The sequence below is a fragment of the Montipora capricornis genome, chromosome 6, assembly GCF_036669925.1.
Source record: "Montipora capricornis isolate CH-2021 chromosome 6, ASM3666992v2, whole genome shotgun sequence".
In the NCBI taxonomy this organism is placed as follows: domain Eukaryota; kingdom Metazoa; phylum Cnidaria; class Anthozoa; order Scleractinia; family Acroporidae; genus Montipora; species Montipora capricornis.
In genome coordinates, this window is record NC_090888.1 from 3,961,637 (window position 1) to 3,979,136 (window position 17,500).

General features: G+C 39.8%; 1 protein-coding gene and 1 pseudogene across 1 annotated transcript in view; both read left to right on the top strand.

The window, feature by feature from the left end:
- The window catches only part of LOC138054610 (uncharacterized), a 7,754-nt gene extending 403 nt beyond the window's left edge, over positions 1-7,351 (top strand). The window contains exons 1-4 of the mRNA XM_068901107.1: positions 1-481; positions 1,474-1,538; positions 2,249-2,339; positions 6,758-7,351. The exon at positions 1-481 is cut by the window's left edge and continues 403 nt beyond it. Coding sequence (XP_068757208.1) covers positions 437-481; positions 1,474-1,538; positions 2,249-2,339; positions 6,758-6,877 — 321 coding nt within the window. The 5' untranslated portion in view covers positions 1-436 and the 3' untranslated portion in view covers positions 6,878-7,351. The remainder of the gene's footprint in view (positions 482-1,473; positions 1,539-2,248; positions 2,340-6,757) is intronic.
- A 7,765-nt stretch (positions 7,352-15,116) lies between these two features.
- Positions 15,117-17,500, top strand: part of LOC138051230 (steroid 17-alpha-hydroxylase/17,20 lyase pseudogene) — a 7,560-nt pseudogene continuing 5,176 nt past the window's right edge.

Below are 17,500 nucleotides of genomic sequence, written 5' to 3' on the forward strand. Positions count from 1 at the left end.
ATAAACAAACAATACGGCCGTACCCACAGCAAAACTAATGTCTCCTAAATGGCCCAATTTGAAACAGGCGAGTCCTACAATCCTTAAAAACTATGATAAATTCTCCTAATCTTTTGTAAAATTACGACGCAGTAAGTACAAATTTAAAACGAATGCCGGAGCGTCTCCTACTACGTGATGTTAGTCTTGCATGGCACTTGTACTTGAAAAAACATAAAATAAGTGTATGATTTGTACCCCATGGCAAGATGTAAGTTACCATCTTTCAACTATGTTCGTTTTACTTTGCACATACATTTATTGCCTTCATGCATGACACAAGCATTTCCGATCCAAACGTCTTATGGGCTGCCCAGTGGCCGCTTCCGCTGAACAGCCCAAGGACTAAAATCCGAAAACGATTTCTTCCGAATGCAAGAAAGTACCAAGCTGGAAAATGATAGACTTAAACAGTGCTGTGGAAAGTAAAGTAAAGCAAACGGTAACCATATTTAGCTTGCGTCGATAACTCGTAACGTAACAGTAATTCAACTGACAAACCAAAGGTCGAGTCAACGGGGCGCTCATTTTACTCCCCCTCTCCACCATTGCTAACTTAAGCTACACAAAAAGAAAAGAAGTCGAAACAAGGATGTGAGATCTGGTCTCTCGGATCTCACATGTTCGGACTCGGGATCTCTGGCACAAGGGCCGCGCACCAACCGTCCGACTGTGCCATCTTTGCTCCTGAAGATACAGCTCAGTGGCCCGATTGCCTCCCTTTGTAAATTTGAATGGTTACATTTTGAATTCAGTAAAAACGCCTTCTAGCTAATAGCAACTAAGTCCTCTGGGCTATTTGAGAAAATCTGAAACCCAAAGCTGGGAAGTTAACGACAGACCCGCAGTGGAAAATATGCATGTCACCAAAGTTGAAATAGTTTTTCTAGGGCCTTCAAAGGCAACCTTCATCAGCATTTAACTTGATCAACAAAGCGGCGAGTCCGAGACTGATTGTGAGAACTGCCGAAGACGACTTAGAACGCTTTCCATTCGACCGTGAGAACTGACCGGTCAGACCGAGCCTTTAGAAGGACTAACTTTCAACGCCTTCAAATTAACTCACTTCGAGGGATATACATACTCCTCCAGAAGAATTCGAGGGATTAGCATGCAAGTGTTCCTTCAAATTGTTACATTTTCTTTGCAAACTGAGGGGTTTGACCGGCCAGTTCTGACAAAAGGAAAGTGCCCTCAAATGACTTAGAGATTTCTAATACATTGGTAAGCGAGAAACCGGCGCAGCCTAGTCGGATTTCTGTGGAAATGAATGAAGTACTGAGTCAAAATTTAAAGTTCAAACATTTCTGCCTGAAGAAGAAAACAGAAACCGAGCTATCTTACTTTGATTATGGAATATGTTGGAGTATATTGACGACAAAATTGGTATTACAATATTCTTATCCACCTTGATATGCTTGAAATCCTTCGCAGGATCAAGAACTTGCAAAACTCTCAGGATCAAGTGTGTTCAACTGTGACACTGTCCCCAACTTAAGGTAGTGCATGACAATTCCGTTCAATGAACTCTATATTTTAATATCGAGTACACCATCAGTTCATACACTCTGTTTGCAATAAGTCTAGCAATTTATGCGAGTTTTGCGATTTATTGCGGAAAGGACCAAGTGTCTTCTTGCTGTGCAATTCAATAGGTCCAAGTTTCATTGCTTATCAGTGGACTTTGGAACCCGAACTCCTTCCTTAATATAATTAATTTTACCAAAACTGAAAGATGAAAAGAATCATCATATAATATTTGATGGTCCAGAAAATCTCGGATTTGTATATCGAATTCAAGGATAAAGGAGAAGGAGATAGTTCTGATTTGAGAAAATGTTGCATGTTTCTGGCACGATTCTCTACTCGCTTAATCAAATCCTCACGGTCCTAATCAAAGAAACAAACGCCGAGCGTTTGTTAAAGAAAAACTATTAAATATTACTGCCCGTTTGAAAGCAACACGTTTCGTTTTAAAAGTATATCTTGCATGACCTTAGCGTAAACAATATTCACTGCACTTAGCTGGAGTTAGAGGCAACAAGCCGTGAGGTTGGAACCAAATTGTTTTCCGCGCTGTTAAGTAACATTGAAAGATTTTGTTCTGGGAATAAGGGGTGTGGGTCCACGCTGAACAAATCTCCAGCTTGCCACAGGGCACGTGTCTCAATCCTCAAGTATCTAAAGAAGTTTGTTTTTCACCTTGTAGACGGCACTTTGCAGCAATTTTTGACCTTGGCCCGGCGACTCAAGGGTTATTTAAATGGGGAGACCGATCACGCTATTCTAGTCTGAAAAAGGTAAAACAAATGATGAAAGATAATTGAAATTTGAGGGGACCTAAAAAATTATGATGCCATTTGTCGCTTACGCAAGGGAAGGATGAAAATAATAATAATAATACTTTAACATTTTAGTTTTTTTTTCCAGTTTCACGGATTTCATTGTCAAAAGGATGTTCCAAAATTTCACTTTTCCTACAAAGATCTATTTGATATCTATATCCTATAGATATTACTAGAAAAAATAATATCATAGTCCATTCCAACGGTCATATGCGATAATTATAAACAGAGGTACACGGATCATTGCCTCGGCATGTTTGTCAGTCGTTTGGCAAAACAACAGAACAGCGTTGAAACAATCTCATAAGATACGCTTTAAACACTGGGCAGCCAAAACGGCGGGATATCCAGTCCTACGGAAAACACTTACGCCTTATCAAAGTCACTGACTTTTCCGGTACCTTTTAGAAAAGAAGGCTTGTAAAATAAGACCGTTTTCTTGGAAGAAAAATAAACGATTTCGCCGGCCTAAGCCCCGTGGCAACAATTACTTGCACGTGATGTCTCGGACTAATGTTTTCCGTACGTGGTGCGGCAAACTTAAGCCTCAGCACGTTCGCTTGCCAGCTTTTGAAAATGACGGGCCGGAATATTTTGACAAATTCCGAGCACTCGAGCAAGACTGAGTTGACCCAAGTTCTAGCTGGAGCTGAGGGTATCTTTCGCAATAGGGTAGCTAATTTCTTATCTAGCTTCCAGTTATAGTTTCTTTTTCAAGCGGAAAGCTATTGCTATCGATTCAAGGACTGTGCAGTTAGTTCATTTGCCTACGAAAGGTTATCAATGTTAGTGTATTTTAAGTACTCTTAAGAATTTACTGGGATGGTTTTCCTCATTAGAGGGAATGCAGTTTTAATCGTGACACCGAGGGTCGACTAATCAGCTTTACTTCTGTGGTGAGATTAATGATATACGGCAGGCTTGAACTAGATTTTTTTTCAAGCTTCGTTGTGGCTTCAGTGCCGTTCGGTCGATAGTTCGTTCTCTGTACTGTTCTGACGGGCTTTTTCCCCTGGGAATTCCGGTCTCCCCCTCCCCTTCTCCATAGAAACCAACGTTTGACCAAGAGTCTCCCCACGGAGAGCACGTATGCTAAGCTGTATAGAACCAAATAAAGTTCGAAAGTCTTCATTATCAACAATCTCTGTTGAAATAGCCATTTACACGTTTCACTTTTCACGGTCCATAGAAGATGAATTTTCTGAAAATTTTGAAATAGAAATACCCAACCTCCCTAAAACATTGATTGTTCTAAGGAATCAAAAAATGTTTGGTTGCTAGAACTGGGAATGATAGTGCCGGGTGAGATAATCATTGAAACTGTATTGTTTTCCTTATCTTTGAGCACTTGTATCTGATAAGTGGCTTAGTATTAAACAAAACGTGAGTGGCCCAATTCATTCTCCACTGCAAAATGGGTCGAATGATTTTCCCACCTGGCTGAAAAGATACTGAGACCTCTTGGAATTCAAAAACCCAGTTAGGGGATTTGTAGTCATCCCTTATCCGTAAAATAACTGAGACTGTTATCCCTAAAATTACTTATCTTTGAAATTTAACAATAAGTGGGAATTTTAAGGGGTAAAGCGACCCGATTTTTACTGAACAGATAACCTAGTACTGCATGATCCTGCATAATCATACGAAAACTCTACAGTTTCACCCAGGAAACAAGCGAGTTGACCCGGAATTTAAAGGCCTGGGAGCAAATCTTGGACAACTTCCTTGAGTAATTGGACTGACAAATGAACCGTTACTGTTCATTACCAGTCACCAGTGATGTAAATGCCGCGCAAAAGCGACCAAAAGCATGATAATTGAGAAATCAAAGCTACTTTTTACCATCCCTAAAACTACCTCGGTTACCCTTATCCCAATAATTATTTCGTCAGTTATCCCTTATCCCTAAAATAATTTTTCCAGTTATCCCAGTTAGAAACAACCGCTTTCTATCAGTCACTCATACTTCGTCTTAAGCATTTTATCTGAAATGTTCGACTTAAGATGTTCACCAAAATTCTGCAATGCTTACTCTGAATAACAAAACAGTCAGGGTGATGTTTTCAAAGTACATTGTTAATACACAACTGCGTAGCGCACAGATAATTGTGGGAAAGAACGTTTCCTAGCTAGTTTGCATACATGCTCTCTCAACGAGCTCTCCTGAAACAGGAAGTCGTTAAACATTTGACAGCGTCTGCAACAGCTGGGATATAAACCCACAAAGTAATTAGGTATGTTGTAGCTAACTATTCACGAACTATGAAATCATAGAACAAGTCTATGGCGTCACAAATTCTGATGTAATGATCAAATTTATGGGGAAGTTGAGTATATGGACTCAGAGGGCTAATACTGAATTCCTTGATGACAAAATGTTTCTCTTTTAAGTGCACTATTGCAAACGTCCAACAAAAATAGTTTGTCCTCAGGAAAAAAAACACGGTACAATTTCCCGGTCTAAAGATATCGTGCCTTCCATATAAAACTGGCTTTAGCGACAGGCACGTACACTAAAAAATTTTATGCGGCAGCCAGTTACAATTGCGTAGCTATTTGTAAGGCGTGCCGGGTGGACCACGGAACCACTGCAGATTGTTTACTTGGCGCTCTGAGCGTTATTTATCTATAACACTTAGACTCGTTTAGTGTAACACGACAGACGTTCAAGAATTTGAGAGTTTTGTTTTAAGAATTGTATACAATTAAAACACTATTGAGTTTCATATAATTGGCTTTAAGCTTCAGAAACGTACCGGCAAAAATTATTTAGTCTCATTCAAATAGGTCCCAAAACCTTTATCGAAATTGGCATTGCTCCCTTGCTTCCTAAAGTCCCAGAGATACCTGAAGTGATTTCCATAATCATAGCGGCAAGCGTAATCTTTGTTGAACCGGGTATTGTCGGCCTACTGGAGGAGGGGGGGGGACTCGATATATCCCTGGGTGGGGAGGTGCGGCACGGCCCTCATACCCTGACCCCGTTTAAGACAAATATCGCTGATTTTCCTACTCTGTTTAAGACAGAATTCCAATCTTTGATACCCTGTTTAAGACATTTAACCCAGTTTAAGACAAAAATTGATAAATCGATACCCTGATGAAGACAAAAATCCCGAAAAACATACCCTGGCTGGCCGCACGTCCCCATTAAGCCCTTATAAGGATGTACCCCCCCCCCCCCCGGATTATTTCTTCCCAGCATCCCAGCAAATGTTGGTTATGGCGTTTGTTGACGTCTTGTTCACATTTACATCATAAAGTGTCTTTGTATGTAACATTCATTCAAAATATTTTCGAAGATGATAATCACCAATCACTTTTCCTTGAGTCAAGAGTCAATTGGCAGTTGGCGATTGCAATATCATGAAAAGAGGTAGTTCCCAGGAAAACTCTCGACGCCACTATTCTCAGTTCTTTCGAAGTATCTTTTCACTGTCTTTTATTATTTAATCTATAGTTATCGAAATGACCGTTCAAATTCATTGTCACAAGTTCCTGCGGGGCTATTCAATCATTGGAAGGCTGTTTTGGGCGACACCCAAACCATCTACTTTCCAAAGATTATCCGTTTTGATGAAACCAACAGTTCAGTCTACTATAGGGAATAGTTGAGAATCGTTTCCTAGAGATATACGACATATCGACTATCGACTTAGGAGTGGTCAGTGTAGGCTTTTATAACCTAAATTAGCATGATGACGTTGCACGCTGGAAAGTGAGGTCTAACATTACCGTCGATGAGTGGCCCACTGGAGAAGGTTGGCAGCAGAACATTTCAACGTCAATTCTGGTTTTCAAGTTGGCAGTGTTGAAGTAAATTGTATGATTTGCCGAATGAAAGCTGGGCACGGGAAAGGCGCTGTAATGCCAAATCTATATCTGTTCAATGTTGTTATTAGAAGCCATCAACAACAGTTTTTTCGCCACACAAATGCGTGTTTCGCAAAGCTTTTATGGCAGGAAAACGAATTGGAATAATAGCTGGATACAATGATTTACGAATCTCTAACCGCAAGTACTTGCAATTGCAGGCATCAAAAGAAATATTTTTAGCGCTTCAATAACCCACCGAAGACCGTACAATTTATCCGACACTCGACTATTTCAATGCGACCTACCCTCATCCGGATACCGCAGTAACATTCGCCTTTGCTTTCAAACTCGAAACTATATTAATCACATAATTTGTTTTTCCTTTGTTTCTTTTTTAAGGGATTGTCGCAGAGAGAGAAAACAGCCAAAAATTGATATAAATTAACTCTTAAAGCCGTTCATTCGTAAATTAAAGTTATTTTTCCCATGTTAATATATGTGAGTTGAAAGTGAAATCAAACTCGCTGGTTGAATGAAGTGTTTTCATTCCCTTACAGCCGTCTGAATTCGAATTCACCACTCGACGCCGGAAACTCCGATGGAGATGCCAAGACCAACCCAGTACTTTTATTAGCCGAGCATTGCGTGGGCAGAAACGAGTCAAGTGTTTTCAATAGCGACTAAAATTTAAGGGAAGTCAGTGGCTTAAAGTTGGACAACACCAACTATAAAACGTTTTGATCAGATAGTCTTACCTCACCAGACATCTTTGGCGAGAACATTAAAGAAACTTAGGCTAGATTTCAAAGATTGCATGACAACGGAATCCCCAGATACTATTGTCTTTACATAAGTGTTTACACCTTGTGATCTTGGTCAATGGCTTTGCTTTGCGGTTGTCTGCATGTGAATTACTATAGGAGGACTTCAAGAGAGTAAATATCTTTTAAATTCTGCAATGAGCATCCTAAACCATTATTCAGAGCATAAGTTACCGCCGATCAGGCGTATTTAGCAGCGAAGTTACTTTTTCCGTCTGCTCCGCAAGATTTTGGAAGTCACACAGCAGGATAGTTGGTAAGAGGGGTACATTTTCAGTACATTTCAGTACTTATTTTCAGTAGTTATCCGTATTCAGTACTTATTTTCTTCGAGAGAAAAATTCAATTGAGTTAATTAAAGTGAAAAAACTAGATTTTGGGTATCCCTATTCGAATATAAAAAGTCTATTCATTATCTTTTTTATCTTCCTAATATTAGCAAGGTATACCTGGCAGGCCTAATATTAGCAAGTTATTGACAAATTTAACGAGATCATTAGTTATCATTGCTCAAATGATCTCAAATGATCCCATCGTCATCATTAGAGGAATGGTACTAAACTGCCCCGCTTAGGCTGTCGCTGTGACAGTCGCTTTCTCCCTTTTCACTTCACCCAAAAAACCACGCTATATAAACACAGAAATGAGTGGGACGTATTTACTCTGAACAAGGGCCTACGAAATGCTGGAGCCGTTACTTAAATGTCGTTTCATAGGAGTGCCATAATTTCTTTGAAACCCGGTGGGTCTTAACTTGTCTCATTTTAACTACCACCTTGAGTGCGGGAAGTGGAACAAGCCGTAAATTCTTTTCCTTTGAAGTGACATGACGTGACATTTGCAATAATTTGCAATGGTTACTGAGTCTACAGTCTTCTCGGACTCCATGAGCCTAATTGCATCACCTGTAAAGAACTGATGTATGCCGTAGTCTGATACGTGATTTTTAGAGTTCTCTGACAACTAAAGGTCGATCTCCAATGTCACACTCAACTGAAGTGCCCTAGGAAAACTCTATTCCCCTAGTCACACTAGTCACCCGTCTGCAGATCCGCAAAGACGCTCGCTTTCCTAAACAGTATCAGACTTTCTTTATACTGCCTCTTAATATGACAAACAGGTAGATAGACTGACTGTCACTAACACACACAAAAAAGCATTTAGATACATATTAAATAACTCTGGTGTCAAAAGTGAAGAACGCTCAAGTTTGCGGAGAAACCCAATGACAATTTACAAAGGTGACCAATACCGTAGGTTTGCTGAACGATCACTGCTTCCGAGACTGTTATATTGGGTTGCCTTCGATTGAACTAAACGTGGAAGAATAACGTCTAATTTTGTCTAGGTTTCCCATGATCATATCGCATTGTAAAATTCTCTTAAATGTGTGGATAAAAAAGCTTGTGATGGCAATTGTTAGCTCAAGATTGGATCAAGTGTCCCTTTGCATCATCGTTCGATACAGAAACGATGACTTTTCCGCCATGTAGGTATCTCTCTTTGGCTCCTTTTGTTCGTCCAACAGAAATTGTGTATTACATCATTGTTATCTGTGTCTCTAAAAATTGGTTGCAAACCATCTATTTTAAGAAAATACATCCTACATTGCTCTATAAAAATGTGGAATAGAATGTTAGCATAACAATGGAGTTTAATTTTGATGGCTCAAAACAAGATGGCCGCCGCTTCCGTGACGTCACTTGAAAGCCGAGGAGTTGTCTTTGCGTCACTGAATATTCTAGGTTTGCATCCACATGATGAGACAGCCATGTTGGTGTACAAAACAATAGAGAACGGCCCCAGACGTTTTGCATAATAATAAGTCAAATTCCCAAAAGACATGTTACTGCATCGATTCTCATACACCAACATTGGCAGAACTGAGTGACATCAGATGCAAATATTATAATGGCATGGTAGCCTGGTTTCGATTCCCTCTAAGCGCGTATTCTTTGTCAAGCTTCCTTGCATTGCATTTCCTGTGACTCACTCTACCGCGATTGCCATCATCTTAACTTGCGTGTTCTATAAACTCCTGTTGCTTGGCCATCGTAGCTTGGATAGAAATAGAGCACAAACAGCGATGATAAAAACGGTAAACTATCGCATCTCGTAAACACGACGTTTCGTATGCTGAACAACAGACAAATTTTGTCGTATTTTTCCAAAGAGCTTTATGGTATGGTATTGGAATGGTATGTGAATATATAGTCTTTTTTTGGCAAAAACCGAGGCGCTTTGGGCAATGCATTCACAATAACCCAGAATGGCGGCCGGGGTGAATATTGCTGTCGCATTCAAAGCTTACAGACATTACTGTCACCTGCGAACGCGCGGGGCTACCGAGTAGTCTTACATAACACTGTGCATGTCTTCTAGTGATGGGTTTAATTTGCATTCGCAGCTTCTAGTATAAATCTTTTGTCTGATTTTTTGTCAATTCACTCTTCATAGTTCTGGTTATGAGCCATAAAACCTATCATATAGGTGGCGGAGCTCTTAGCCCCCAACAGCATATTTGAGCCGAATAGTCGGGAGACTGGAGACTCGGTGTGCCGGCTCCAGATGGGCCGTGATGTAAAAGGGTCCTACAATAAACTTTTCAAAAGGCCATTTCTTCTAATTCTCCCACCACACTTTATAAATAGCCAACAGGTTGCCTCCTGCCAGCATAGTTAATAGAGGGGAATGGTTATGAAACCCGACAGATTTCTTTGTTTTATGTTTTTCTTCTCTTTTTTGGCCATGACGGTGCACAAAACACAATGGTTGTTTACTCCGTACTGAGGAACTAACCAATAGAAACGTGTTGGTCACCCAATTCATGCATAGTGTATAAGCGCAAAACAAACGCATTGTGCACGGTCGTGGACTTTCCAACCTAAATCTTAGCATCTTTGTATGCTCCTCTGATGTTTGTCGAGCTTCAAAAGCAGTCCCCTCTATATAATTATGCTGCCAGCTGGGGTTCTTAGTTTTTCTCATTTGCATTAAAATGTAATCTAATGTGGATGCGAAGCAATTTCGGGTTAAAAAAAATAGCCCGAAATTGCCTTACATACATGCTAAACTATATTGTAATGCAAATGAGAAAAACTAACCGTGATAATCGATAAGGGCCATTGTTTCTTTCAGATCATTAAAGGTGGAGTGAACGTAAACTAGCTTGATAGATAAGTGCACTTCCACAAAAAGCAAAGCTTTTACGTATACATTTTTACCGAAATATCTCCTTTATCAGTTACAGTAATATCTATAAATTTACTTTTGACTAACTCTCATTACGGTAGCTTTCGCATTTTAACGTCTTAAGGCTGACGCGACGGTTAACACCAATGACATTTCTCCATTTCCTATTCATGCTTATTCCAGTTTCTGCTTGAAATTTTTCAGAACTGATCCGTTGCCCCGATGTTTCGAATAGAAGAAAGCGTTTTTTTTCGGGTGTGGCTAGCATACCAGCCGGCTTTTGGATAAATCTTAAGTCAGTGTGCTGTCACGGAACGGAGTGTCTTGTCCACGTGTTCGGGTCACACTAACTTTTATCTATTTATTTATAGTAACCGTCGAGTTCCAAGGTTCAAGGTAACTTGCGCGCGATCCATTGTTCTTCTTCAATCTTAAGGAAGTGCTGTGTGGAAGAAGACGCTGATTGGGGCATTAAACTAATTCTTTTTGCATTTACACGCTTTCGTTTTGCAAACAAAAATACTAAATGATGAAAAAACACTTTGATTGAAAAAAAAAACGGACTGTATTAGTAATGTTCGATCGTCAGCTTCGCTGATTTAGAGAAAGCTTCGGTTACAAACAGACCATGTAGAAGAACAAAATCTCCAGAGTACCTTTTGTAACCAAACTAGGATTTGAAATTTCAAAGAGGTGCTGCAGGATTACTTTTTGCGTTCACTCGCAAATAATTTAAGCAAAGAACAAAAATCATTCGATGTCAGGAGAGCGTGCCACGTGCGTGAACTGGGGATGTGGAGCACGCTTTGTAGCATTACTGATAAATAACCTAAAGAAAGCTTTTGCCCTCGAAAAGGTTGAGTTAATCACACGAAATATGATCCCTTTTTTAGGAATTGTAGGCCCAGACGCCAAACCATCCTGGTTTGTTGTTGCAGATGCAAGTAAGCCATACTTTTGAATTACCAGCTCTTCCAGCTGGAACAGGTTGCTTTCCTTAAAAGCCGGAAATGTCGCCTGGTGACCCAGAGTCTGCAGCTAGCGATTAAGTGTTTGGTTTGTCAGTAAATTTGTGCAATTCTTAGGGAAAGCTGCATTGATTTCCAGGGGGAAAAAAGTCCGTACGATTCAGTGTTATTGTAAAATCAAAGACTACACATCTTGCATAGTTCCGCTTTGGTTTGTGTTCTTTGTGTATTCTCCTTTCTGCCTTTATTTATATTATTTGTTGGAATAAAAAAGGAGAAAGTGCACCACGCCTTACTGAAAAACTCCGATTTCCTCCGACACTTCTGATAGATGCTCATCAATATGCAAAGTTTTTACTTGCCTTGTAGAAATTAAATTTAAAGGAGAACGACCACGATGCTAATTCTTTTAGAGAAACGAACGAGTATTCGTCTCTGGATTGCATATCCAATGCTGTTATCTTTGTAAGTTTGTTTGTTTATTTCAAAACGCTGCCTTTTTCGGAACTCGCCGTTTATAGCACGCAAATCGGCTTTCAGATTCCGTGATACTATGCCGAACAAGTAACAGTAATACAATAGTATTTCATGCGCACGTACGGTTCAGCAAATCCCTCACGAAACTCTAAAATAAGTGATACTATTTTATTGTTTATTTACCATGGATTGAGTTTCAGCTTTCAGTGCAATCAATATTCTGAGCCACCAAGTTTTATATATGGGCCAAAAATGAAGACAGCATAGGATTAATCCGAAGGCTTATTTTGCTTAGGGCTTTCCCAGTTACAATAGTTGAGCTTTTGCAAATCGAGTAATATACAGCCTCTAGTATTTTCCCAGGGAGACAAACTAGGTCCCGGAAATTAAAACAAAATTGTACTTCCAGTCTTAGGCGAAAATCGAGCTGACTCGCATATCGACAACACTATGGAAACACCCTAATCCATAAAGGTAGAGAGAGTACGGCCACATTGTTACATAACTAGATTGGCATGTGCCAAATGTTCCGTATACAATCCTCACTCTCTGCACACAGTGGTGCAGTTGTCTACTTCCTTGATATTGAAAACTTTGAGTTTGTTGCATGGGCTTTGTATAAAAAGCAACTCATAATTTCAATTAAACAGAAAAGAGTTTAATGAAACCCAAGTGATAGAAGGTATATCAAATCATCAGTGTCCGTGTGCAACGCTTTGGAAAATTAATTCGGGACATTTGAAGACATTTCCACTTTGTTGTGAGAGCGTAACCTCTAAGAAATATCACTACGTGTAAACGTGCTTTTTTACTACACTCAACACTATAAAAAAACGCCATCTGACGAAGGTGTTTGGACGATGATTCATCAAGGTTGTATGTAAATATGATCACGTTAAGTTGAAATTACAAGTAGGAAAAAATCACAAAAATGCCTCGTCTTGGAACCTCAATTGCATACGTGAGGGCGTCTCGCCTCAATTAATAAACAGAAAACGCGATGGTTTTATCTCTAAATTGGTGAAATACCAATGAATGATAACGTGATCAGTCGGAATGTGTACCGTCCTACTTACTTGATGACCCAATTACCTTCTTTCTTTCTCTGTGCTTACGATTTGATTAATTTACGCCTGGCACCCTTTATTCTCATATCGTGATTTAGAAATTCATAACCAGAGCCAAGAAGGAAGCGCGGCTCTTGTCCTTACGTCTTCCGTACTTTGCTAAATTTACGGAACGACGTCACGTGACCTTGTTCTATTAAGTGACTCACTTGGCTTTGTCAGTTCACACAAGCGCTTGTCCTGCAAAATTTACTGGCGTGCAGAGGGGCGTTAGGAAGATATTCAAGGTCGCATTTGGCTTTGTTCTTAAACTAATAATCTTAAACTTTGTAATACCTGACTATTTTTTTCATTATTTCAATGGATTGGTGCATTTTCTATGTGAATTTATACACATAAGTTTTACCGAAAATACCCGGTTCGCTGTGAAAACTGCATGGGCTCTTAGATTTAACTTCTAACTAGAACTACTACGGTTTATGGTCAGCTGTTATGTCATACAGGGTACGGCTTATATTCTTATTTTATCCCGCGGGAAGACTGGAAAGTCTGATTATTTGCAGATACGAAAGCTCAAATTCAACAGCTAGCAAGACCCTTGGTGTTGCACTGGGTTCTTCTGTGATTGAAATCCATGACTTCACGCATCGAAATGTGATGGTCTCCCGTTAAAGTTCGTCGAGGTTTCGAGCCACCGAAGTTTAATCCTTTTATTTCGCTGTGGGGCAGGGGAGTGTAGGGGCATATATCTCATCTTCCATGATTCCACCACGTCTTCGTTTTCATTAGAGCGGGATGTTTTAAAAGACGCCAGCGGACATTCCATCCCAATTGATCCCGTTAAGAAACCCCCAGATAAAGGATTGAATCAGTCTAGCTCAAGTTGTCGTCAAGACCTTAGATTTGGTCATTCAGCGTTGTTGTTTTGGAAAGAGCGGGAAAGATAGCTATGAAAAGACGTGCCACAACACAATGTCTCTAGGACTACAACGCGGAGCCTCGGCTGAAAAAAAATAATAAAACAAAAGAAAAACGGTCAGACTCGAGAATCAGAGCGGCTTTTTCGTTCCAAGTCCGACAAAAGGACCAACTTGGCGATCCTAAAGCAAATGAAAACTCATTTCCGACACTCTGACATACGTGTCAGCTCTGAAACGGGTTAAAAAAGAACCCTGTTTTGCCTGTCTGCGAAAAAAGCAAAGCAAGTACGTGCTTAGGAATATCACAGGCCATGACAATATCTTCACGACCGATCAAAATATATTTGGTTCCAGAGACGGTCAAGAGGCTTATGTTGTATGTCTGTTAAGTCAATAAACTCAATATTACGTAATATTAATTCATGACCTTAAATCTAGGATTTTGAATGGGATATCATCTCAATTCAAGATGAAGGTTAACGTTGTGCTTTTTATCGAGATTACATGACGAATTGTTTTTCTGTGTATTTTTCTTTTTTTTTTTTTTTTTAGCTGAAGCTATTAAAATCTCACACGCTTTTTGCCACCCGCAATGAAATATTCTAAATTTTCGATTAGAGCCGAAAACCGTGATACGATCCTGGGTCAACAAGGTGGATAATACGTGTCTCGCTTTTCCAAATCCAGCAGAACTTTCCCAAATTTCGTGACCGCACTTGCCACAGGAAAATATCAAAACATTTGTACGCTCTCCGAAACCACGAACCAAGGAAAAAGTTGTACGTGCTGCCGCCGTATAATCTGTAGACTCTCCTTTGTTGTTCTCTTCGTTTTCCCGCTGACGATGGTCTAGTGAGCATGTAAATGATCTTCATGATGTAGCTTGTTTATGTCGTTCAAATTAGCGTGACTTATTTTCCTGACCTTTCGACGTGAGTTCGACTATTTTTAAAATTGCCCATCCGTTTCTCATTTTGAGGAAAAAAGTCAAGAACGCTTTTGACGTGTAAACTTTTGTGGGTTTTTAAGGGACAATATCAAAGTTGACGCGGCAATTAATACAAGAATTTACGCAACTCTGACTACATGATCAGCGGGCTTTGTACTAACCGTATAAACAAGAATGCCTCAAGCATTTCGTTATTGACTAAACTGTTGCAAGTTTTTCGTGCAATGACGAAATTTAGTTGCTGTAGCTTGCAGAAGCTAGCTGCTGCTACGTAATACGTGTAAAGTGAACAAATATTAGCCGTAAGTGATTTCCATGGCGCCAAACAAACAAAGACAAAATAGAATTGTGCAAATGTCTTGGGGGCAATTTTACACAAATACATTTGACCTCTTGGTCTGTGGACTGGAAAGCAAAAAACGTGACAAGCCGGCAACGAAAACATTGACAATACTTGGCCGGATTACGTACGTAGTACAATTGAGGATGAGACAAGTTCGTCTTGTCATGGCTATTGAGCGATTTATGACCAGTAAAGCACTAAGTGTTATCATTCATGGTTCATGATTCGAAGCCTCATTTACCACACTCGAAACCCTTACACAAACGTGGGCGAGCAACAATAGAGTCATTTATATCGCCACTGCTATTGCGTTCACTCCGTTCGGCCCCTTCTAATTTTATCAACGAATGGAGTTACGGTGCTCGTGTAAACACGCAAAGAACGCCACTGTCATCACGTATGATTTGTCTGGGTACCGTATATAAAGGGCCAGTAGGCATCGTACTTTGCTCTCTGTAGACGACGTCTCACGTGAAACATCGAAAAGCTCGAGCTCCAAAAAGGCTAAAGAAAAGCAAGTAGATCTACATTTTGCAAGGAAGGTAGGAATAAGTTAACTTGCACAAAGAGAATTTTATTTGCGTTCGGTGAGTTCTGGAGCCTTTTTTCAGTTTTTCCTTGCTCACTTATATAATTAAGTCGGTTGCCACAGTTCTTGAGTTTATGCAATCACGGTGTATTTTTAAAGTGGAGTCTTTTCTCGTGCATCGATTTCGACCATAGATTTCCGATTTTACCTCGTAAGTCCAAAAGGATGTTGACCCTCAAACAACTCAAGTTCGTTTTTTTGTAACGGTTTGAGTCGAGGCTGGGGTTGCCAAGTGTGAATGAAGGCTGCACGAGTTTGTTAACGCCTACGTCGGCACAGTGAGTGTGTGCGCAGAACTTTTGCTAGTTATCTCGTGAGAAACTTACTGGTCAGAAATTGTTAATTCGCAAAGCGTTTTCCTTCTTTTCGCTTTTTAATGATTCATTCAATATCGATGTATAGACATGATATACGTATTTAAAATGTTACAATCAACGATGACAATCTATTTGACTTGGAAATAGCAACGGATGGCTTCAGCCAAGTGTCTTAATCTCTGCTTGTTTACTTGCAGCAGTTCTTTAGCATCTCTATGTCGAAAGTTCCTTTTGTTTCGTTGAATTATCTAGGGGATTGGAGTCATCTCGTTCATTTTCGAGGAATTTCACGACTTATTCCTGATATGTCATGATGTTGGTTTAGTTAGTTTCACGTGATTGAGACCGGCAATCTATTTTTATCACAGCAACCATCCAAATTTCAATATCTGTATGAAAGCTTAAAAGGACCTTTTTTTGCAATGTTAGTAACTCTGCCTTCAAACTGAGCACAATTAAGCAAATATTCTGTCCAATACACCATCGTGTGCATTTCCGCTAATGCACAGGTTTCCAGACCGTATTACTTTCAGCATTTCCGTTGATAGCTCCTTTGTCCGACCACCGGCTTGCAATGGTTTCCGAATCTTGGCGTTGTTCTTTCTTGCTTTGAAATGACATTTTCGTTCATGCACGTAATGCCAGATAAATCCTGGTTTTTCATTACTTAATCCCTGTATCAAACGCGATCTCATGGCCTCACTCTCGGGAACAAGTTCCTTGATCCGGAGCTAAACTTAGAGGTCGACTGCTTTTAAAGTTCAAAAACATGTATGAAGAGTCCATTTTGACAGTTTTTATTGGCCAGCTTTCAATTAAAGTGATAAGACAAACACCATCCACAAACGCATCAAGATATTAACGTTTGATGGATTACGACTGTTAATTCAATTTAATTGTTTTCTCTCTAAAGAGTGGTAATCTGTGACACCTGAGGTGACAGCGCAAGTTGGAGACATCGGCTGACATATAGAGGCCCTTGTTTCGCTGTCCAGACGAGCGTATTACTTTGTCATGATCGACACTGGGGTTCGTCGGCATCTTTGAGAAAGACACAAAACGCGTGCCTTAGTGGTGAAAACACGTTTCTCAAAATCTTAAAATGATTCATTAAACCGGGTCAAGAGCTTTTCCCAAAATAACGTGACATCGCTCTATAAGAAAATGTTCTTTTTTCCTTTCAATTCCGATTCGAAACTGGACTGTTTAAGCTAAATCCAACTTGAGCTTGAATTGTTATAAGTTTAAAATCTGTCTCATGTCGGCTCAATCTGTGGCCAAATTGCAGAATTGGATAGAAAATGCTTCATGCTTCATCTGTTGCCATTGATCTCTGCTTGTGCACATCTTTTCCAGTTTTTTCTTTCAAAGTTCTTAGAAAAATGGTCAGTTACACAAAAATAGAGAGAACAACAACTGGTATTTACTTGTCACTAGACTATCAAAGGTGAAAGGCTAAATATCTTTCAACAGACACGTGCAAATAGCTACTTTGATGTAGCCAGCAAAGTCAAAGTAAACAATACAATGTAGCAGGTTTAAAACGGTCTCCAGGAGAAGACAGTAATGAAACTGACAAGCAGGGTTTCAAAGTCCGTCCTTTTTTCCTAAACCCCAGACAAACAGAACAGTGTATGTTTAGGAGGAACTGTGTGGT